The sequence below is a fragment of the Cyprinodon variegatus genome, unplaced genomic scaffold (assembly GCF_000732505.1).
Source record: "Cyprinodon variegatus isolate N-32 unplaced genomic scaffold, C_variegatus-1.0 Scaffold117, whole genome shotgun sequence".
NCBI lineage: Eukaryota > Metazoa > Chordata > Actinopteri > Cyprinodontiformes > Cyprinodontidae > Cyprinodon > Cyprinodon variegatus.
Window position 1 is genome coordinate 219,689 of NW_015150570.1, and position 7,644 is coordinate 227,332.

Below are 7,644 nucleotides of genomic sequence, written 5' to 3' on the forward strand. Positions count from 1 at the left end.
AACACTGACCCCTGTGGTACCTCACAACTAACCCTGGAGTTTAAAGAAATAACGTTTACATGAATAAACTGGAATCCATCAGACTTATATGATTTAGGCCAGCCCACTGCTGCTTCTTTTAACTCAACAGCACCTTCTAGCCCTTCTAGCAGTGTGTATCAAATGCTGCTCTGAGGTCCAACAGGACAAGTACAGACACAAATCTGTTCTCTGAAGACATGTTATGCTATGTAGCTCATCAAAACCTCAAATTTAGTTTCTTGCTAAGTAATATATTCTTGCAAAACCAAATGCTATTCTGATGCCAACAAGAGGTTATTTTGTAATCAAATAGAAATGTGCAATTGATTTATCCACAGTCTAACAGTACACAATTTAGTTTTCTCCTTCTTTTAAAAAAATATATATATTTTTACTTTCATAATGGAAGAAAAGAGCAACCAGTCTTAAAAACTGTCAGGGAAAGAGAAGCTTAGTTTTGATCATGTAGTTCTAGAAAAATGCTGTTCAAAAGCACTGGCCTATAATACTTTTTATGCAAATATCTGTTAAATATCTGTAATAAACTTAAACATTGAAGAGTGGCTGAAATCCTGATTTCTCTCAAGTTAAAAATCAATTTGTTTAGAACTGCTTTTGATTGATAACTGAGGTAGTAATAATTTGTGATTTTATATGCACCAACTGCTTTTATTTTATTCTTATTTAGTTCATGAAAAGATTTTTGAATCATCTCTGCACCAAATTTTGATGCATACTTTCCTTATTCCATTGGGGAAAATCTGCTTTAACATCCAACAACTTCAAAACCAGCACAACTCTAATTTGCCCAGAACCCAACTTTAGATATATACACTGAGTTATGACAAAAAAAAAATAAATTAATGAAAAATTTATGAAGGAAAAGAAGAACATTGCAACTAAAAACCACCTAAAGACACTACAGGTCACTAATTTGAAGATATCTTTTAGGGATTTCTGCTAAAAGAACAAAAACTAAAAAATAGAGCAAAAATATTTCAAAGTTAACAGTTATAATAAGAAACAGACAGTTTACAAATATAGCCATTTTATTAATGACTTGGAAAAAAAGCATAACAATACATGCATGCAGGGTTCTTATGAGCTGAATTCCCCAATTTCTTACAACACATTTTTTATCATTTGGAACCAAGTAACAGCGGTTAACAGATAAACTTCAATACTAAATATTGTCTTCCCAATTAAACCAACATGGATGCTGCCTGAACATAACCCCTCCCCAAAAGGAAAATATATAAAGGTTTAGGAATATGGATAAGATTCCAAAGGATTGGAGTCCTACGACACAGGACAACAGTCTTAATTTCTTTCATTTTATAAAGCAGCACATGGACCACTTAATGTCTTTAAACTCTTTTAAAAATTAATAATAATAATAAAAAAAAGACACCCCCCCCCCACTTTGAAAAAACACTGAACTCTCTTTTGTTGGGATTAGGAATGTGAGCCGCCAGCGCTGAGTGGATGAACACGTACAAACAGAAGTCAAGACATTGTTCTAGTTACAGTTTGGTGAATTTCGCTATGCTTTCCTCAAGCTGGCAGCTTTAACAGCAACACTAACCAAGCTCTTCTACACATGAATTTGAAAAGAATAAAATTTAAGAAATTATTTTAAAAAAAGAGTACTTCAACAAACGCTCAATGCACAGCTAACGCAACTGTTACGATCATGTCCTTACTCTACAGTAGAAAGAAACAAACTTTAAAACTACAGCCCTCTAAAACAGAAAAGAAGGGTGAAAACAGAGAGCGTTGAAACACAGCTGCAGACTTCTGAACGGTCTGCACAGCCCAGTTTCTGGAAGGCGCTCATGGGTTTAGTATTTTCCTCTCTTGGACTTCCGGGCCGACTGTTTGCTGCTTTTCGTTTTCTTTTGGAGGTCGGCCTTCTCAGAAGATGCCTCCTTTTTGGAGCCGCCTTTGGTAGCCTGCTTTTTGGCCGCCGGCTCCTCATGGGTCGACTCTTCCACTTTAGCTCGCTTCGATCCACTTTTTGAAGTCTCCTTTACGGCTTTAGGCTCCTCGGGGTAGGACTCCTCAGCTTTTGTTCGCCTGGACCCACTTTTTGCCGTCACCTTTTCCACTTTGGGCTCATCTGGGGAGGACTCTCTGGATGCCGCTTTCCTGGACCCTCTTTTGCTTAGCTTTTTTACGGCTGGTGTTTTAGACTTTCTTGAGGGAGCACCTCTCTTCACAGGTGTAGCTTTAGGCGTCGATACAGTCTCCTTCTTTGATGGGTTCTTCCCTGATTTCACAGTTTTCTTGGCCGGAGGAGTCTTTGCAAGCGGACGACCTCTGCCTCTTGCCTTGGACTTGCTGACACTGCGGGATTTCTTGGTTGGTGGAGGACGCTGAGCCTTGGGGGGGGGCCTCTTATTGGATTTCCTGAGAGCGATTGGATAAGTTAGATTGTACAATACACAGAAAGGCATAACAGTACGCCATTGGGGCTTATATCGTTGCTTAGATTTACCTCCTTCGAGCCGGGGCTTCATCTTCTGACTCCTCTTCCTCTGATTCTTCTTCGTCTTCCTCCTCCTCATCTGAGGAATCTACAGTTTTCTTCGGTTTGACTACTTTTTTTGGAGCATCTTTGAACTTCTCTGGATAAAGGGTGGTCGGACTGTGAGAACGTGGGAATAAAATAAAAGTAAACAAAGGGTCTACCCTTCAGTACGTTAAATTATTCATATATTCTTACTGGTTATAAACAGTTTTGACAAGACAGGTAGGCCTTGGAATGCAATCAAACATTCATAGAATAGGGAGCTGAATCCTCAGAGGCTGAAAAAGGTTGATAGATGTTTGACTAAGTACTGCCAGCAGAGGGCGAAGGTGTACAAGCATGTTTCAATCTGCTAATCACTGGTTAAAAAAAAAGATTTTCATGCTTAAACAGGAATACATAAACACTTTCAAGATAGCTACTGGATTTCTATTGCTTTGTCTTAACATGAATAAGTTATATAATAATTATAAACCAGGCATAGTATGAGACTAGGCCCCTTTAAAGGATTTCACCCTTAAAAGAGCTGGATTACCTGGGATAAAATGGGAAGGAGAGCTGATATGTCCCCGTGAAACCGTGACCAGTGATCTGCTCCATCCAGCCCAGCACTTTACACTTCGTCAGAGTCCTCCTCAAGTTGGCCACTGCAGAAGAGAGTTTGTTTTACCGACTTCACATGAATGTTTGCTTATTAGCTTAACAGAACCAAAACCTACAGTTTTAATCAGCCAAAATCTAAAATACTAAAGCCTACAACTTGGAGGAAAACAACCAGCCTGAACACAGAATGCTGATTTTACATTTACTTTTAAAAGAATTCAATCAACTGCAAGGCTACGAGGTGTCTAAGGATTTCATCCTATTAAGTGTTTGGAATAAAGAGAATCCTCATAATATTACAGACTTTCTCAGGTTTTATTCATAATTCTTTACTCTTTTCTTCAGCTGACAATTTTTTTTGCTTAACTGCAGGGTTTAAGTTAGTGAGAGGAAACTGTGTCTAACAATGACATCCACCTGGAAGGGCTGCTGTGACTGAGCTGTTCTGCCTTTGCAAAGGATAATAAAATGCCGACTGAGTGAATTACCATACATCTCCTTTATTTAACCGAATTGCATAACTGTATATTTTTTTTCCCACAAGGTTGATCATCAACCTGTTTTTAAACAGCTTTTTAAGTAAATCTGCCTTGACTAAACAACAACTACGTCCGACTCTTGTTGAAACTTGTTGAAATCATCCCTGAACTTTAAAGTTAAGCCACATTAAGACTCTGCTTCACAATTCATAGAAATACATTATCCTCATCAGGTGAGGAGGTTTTAATACATGCTTGTAAAGCTACAAATTTTCCACAGGAACAAATTAAAAATGTATGTTACAGATCGCAGAACAATTCCAGTAGATCGAATTTCTTTAATTACCAAAAAACAAAACATCATACTTAAATGGTACTAATTTCTCACATAATCACGACTTCCAAACATAAATGTTTTTATGAGCTTCATACTAATCATTAGTTTGCCAATCAAGAAACAAACAACAACAACAAAAAAAATGCCAGATTAAAAAAGAAAAAAGTAAAAACAAAATCCCTGATTACTTTCAACTGTAAATATTTGTTATGTCGTCTGACTGTTTTTAATATTCAAAGAAGTCATTTATTTAAATATTTAAAGACTAAAGAGCTTGGTTAAAGTTAAACGGATGTCATATTCAAAATAATATTAGTTTTATTCTTAAAACGTCTTAGCTGTAGCAGTATTTTACATGTAATATTTTTGCTTACATATTTAGAAAATAGATCCAAGCGTAACTAATGAAAAATGTTAGGGACGTCCTGATGCAACTTTTTCCATTTCTGAAATTATAATTGCAGCGTTGAATATTTAGAGATCATAATGACCTGATCTGATCAGTACTCATTCGGAGCTTGCTGTATTAGAAATGGCCTTATTAGGCCTGATGAAGAGATATGAGAAAAAAACTTATCAGTTAATCGATAACCTACGGGTTGCATTCGTTTTAAGCAGAAAACTTCCATCAGCTTGCCTATATATGAGCTGATTCAGATGTAGACCGATACATTCTGATATTCATTTTTGGTTGATATTAATACAACAATGCAATATCAATACAACATCACTAATTGATGTTAAATCTTTTAAGACATTTTGAGCCAAATATAGTTTATTGCGGCTCATTTATAAAAATAAATGGATCAAAATGTTTCACATAATGATGACTATGCCTTATACAGTACAGATACATTATATCCTGCATGTAGCTTACACTCATTTAGATGGAGATTTATCCTACGCATTTCATCTTTTCGTATATATGTTTTAGACTTTCCTAACGGACATTTTCTTTCAAGCTAGGCCACATGAACCTGCTAAGACCAACGAGGATTCAGACGTGAGACTTACCCAACAGGTTCTCCTTTACGTGCTTGTTGGAATCTACCAGATATTTGCGCAGAGATGTGGTGCTGCAGGTTTTGGGCTCGTTCATAGCTGTGATGGCGACCGTGATGGCGTCCTCCAACATGCTGCCTTTCAGCTGCGCCTCTTTGGCAGCTCGCTTCAGCTGAGATGGAAGCGATTCAGAACAAATGAAATGCTGACAACAATGGCAATGCAGGTCTGGTAAAATAATCACTGGAAAATAGAAGAGATCTACCTGGAAAGTTCCTGTTGCTCCTTTCCCTGTGATTTGCTCCAGATGTCCTTTCTCTACGGCTCTCACAAGGGCCGACTTCAGGAGGTCGGGTCTGAGAAAGAAAAATATACAACACTAAGAAGACTCTTTTTATAGCCCATGTGCCTTTAACACTAGCAGGAAATATAATCCATGTGCCAGTCTTGCTTTCATACAGCTGATTGGATATTACATTTTTTAAGTATTACATAAGATCTAAACCAAATGAAATGGCTCATTTCCAGATCGCAGAATATCCTGATGGCGCCCTTAAGAGGTAATCCAATCATTTGATGATGGGGTTTTGAGCAGGGAAACATCTAGAGAGGGACAGTGTCTCTTAGCCTTCCCTACTTCAGGTTTGAGCTCTGTATTTTAATTAAAAATAAACAAGTCTTGCTAAACTGAACCTGCTTTTAGTCAGTGTGACTATTTTGTTTAAATCCAGACGATGCAAAAAAGACAAAGTCGCTCGGATACCTGTTTTCAATGTTGAAGCTGGGGAAGTGCTGCTCCAGGTACTTCTTGATCAGATAGTAAGACGCCTCTTTGGGCTCACAGAGCCGAGTGATGATCAGAGGAAGGGCGTCTCCCAGAGACTCCTGCTTCTGAGCAGCTCCTTTCTACACACAGACACCGCAGACAGAACAAGCATTACCTCTGGCTGCAATGATTAGAGCCAATATAAGGTGGTCATGATAAGAGGAGAGCTGCTTCTGAGAAACTAAGGCATCCCATTAGAAACACTGCAAATGGTGTGGCACTCAGTAAAATACTTTGAAAATCAAAAATTCAAGCCAATGATGTTAATATGCCGCTAATATAAAAAATATAACCACGGATGTTTGGGGGACAGTAATTGGCCTACATGTTATGAATGCTGGCGTACCATAAAGACTAAATTATGAACATTTTAGTTTGTGCCTTATGGACATGGACGTTGCTCAAAGGAAGACGTTACTTGTATATAACCTAACAGAATATCTTCAGAACAGCTCCAAATCACACAAAACTCATATGTTAGAGTAGAACACGATGTAATAACGTAAAATACAGGGCCCAATGTAAAAAACACTGCATTCCCCTTTAAGGACTGTAAAAAGGAAAAGTTACAGGTTGTCAAACGCTGCTCCTGATGACAGCTTTGGTGACACAGCAGAAACTGTTTTCATCTTTCAAAAACCATCTTTGTTTTAATGTTGCAGGGCTTTTGTGTCAAAAGTTATCCATTTGGTTTAAGAATAAAAAGAATGGTGAGAAATAAAGGTATTTTATGCTCACTGATGAACTCAAATTAAAAATGCTTTTATTTTCTTTATAAGAAATGCACCATAATAACAGAGTCTGCCATGTTTAGCAACGCCGAGGCTTTTCAAAAAGAAATTCTATGAAGAAACAAAGGCATCCAAAGGTTTTTAAAGAACAGCTACATTTTCCAAAGAAATCTTTCAATGGTTGGTGTCAATATAGTTACAGAAAACAGGAAGCCTAATAACACTGTTAGTTTTTGCTCCATCCAAGTCTGATGAATATGAAGTTAGACCTAGCAGCTTCATCATATTTTCACCATTATTACCACGTTAGGCTGTGTAATAATGCACAGGAACCTCAGGATCATTCTACTGGTGTTTTGGCAAACAATCTGTGAAACCAGTTTCCTTTCAGGAAAAACAAAAATCCAGATTAAAGTTACAGAGTAGAGGTCTCTACAGAAACACACCTTGGATGGAGGCGGCTGTTTTCCCATGGCGAAGGTTCCTGAAAGGCCTTTTCCCTTTAGCTGTAAGACAGGAACAGAGAAATGCATATTACCTTTTAACTTTCAGCAGTTAAACCATTAGAGCTTTAAAAACGAATATTTGAATCAAACTTTATCATGACATTATTCTAGACTGTAAGGATGCATGGACAGCCAAAGGCTACATATAACCCAAAAGTCAGAGGGCAGAACTGATCCAACATTGAAAACTTAAAAAGGTGTCTCCAACCTAATAACTAATAGCCCTTTCCCACTGACAAAAAAAAAACTTTAAACCAGCAACCAATTGGCTTTTAGTGGCAGTGGGAACAGTTCACTGACCTGTGTCTAACGACTCAGAAAGCGATGCATGTTAAAATCAATCATCACGCCTCTGATCGGCATGCTGTGGGGCCACCAGATTCGCATCGGCACGCTAATTTACGTGATACCATTGAGCGCAACATACAGACGTCAACACACCGCGTCAATCACGTGTGATCTAACGAGCGGAAACCGCTCTGTTTACATTCTATGAAAATGGCGCAGCACATGTGAGAGGGATTCCGACAGATAAACAGACTACGCCTTAGCTTCCTTACACATTGCTCCTCATTTACTTTCCCGATTTCTGCCGCACTGATGACATCA

The 7,644-nt window shown here is 38.0% G+C and overlaps 1 protein-coding gene across 3 annotated transcripts in view; it reads right to left on the minus strand.

Moving 5' to 3' along the window:
- Positions 1 to 1,354: 1,354 nt before the first annotated feature.
- The window catches only part of hp1bp3 (heterochromatin protein 1, binding protein 3), a 13,657-nt gene continuing 7,367 nt past the window's right edge, over positions 1,355 to 7,644 (minus strand). For 2 of the 3 annotated variants that reach the window (XM_015375355.1, XM_015375353.1), the window contains 7 exons: positions 6,976 to 7,035; positions 5,736 to 5,878; positions 5,238 to 5,328; positions 4,985 to 5,144; positions 3,087 to 3,198; positions 2,519 to 2,668; positions 1,355 to 2,430 (listed from right to left, as the gene is read on the minus strand). In XM_015375355.1, coding sequence (XP_015230841.1) covers positions 1,863 to 2,430; positions 2,519 to 2,668; positions 3,087 to 3,198; positions 4,985 to 5,144; positions 5,238 to 5,328; positions 5,736 to 5,878; positions 6,976 to 7,035 — 1,284 coding nt within the window. In that variant the 3' untranslated portion in view covers positions 1,355 to 1,862. The remainder of the gene's footprint in view (positions 2,431 to 2,518; positions 2,669 to 3,086; positions 3,199 to 4,984; positions 5,145 to 5,237; positions 5,329 to 5,735; positions 5,879 to 6,975; positions 7,036 to 7,644) is intronic. The other variant, XM_015375354.1, reaches the window with a different exon arrangement.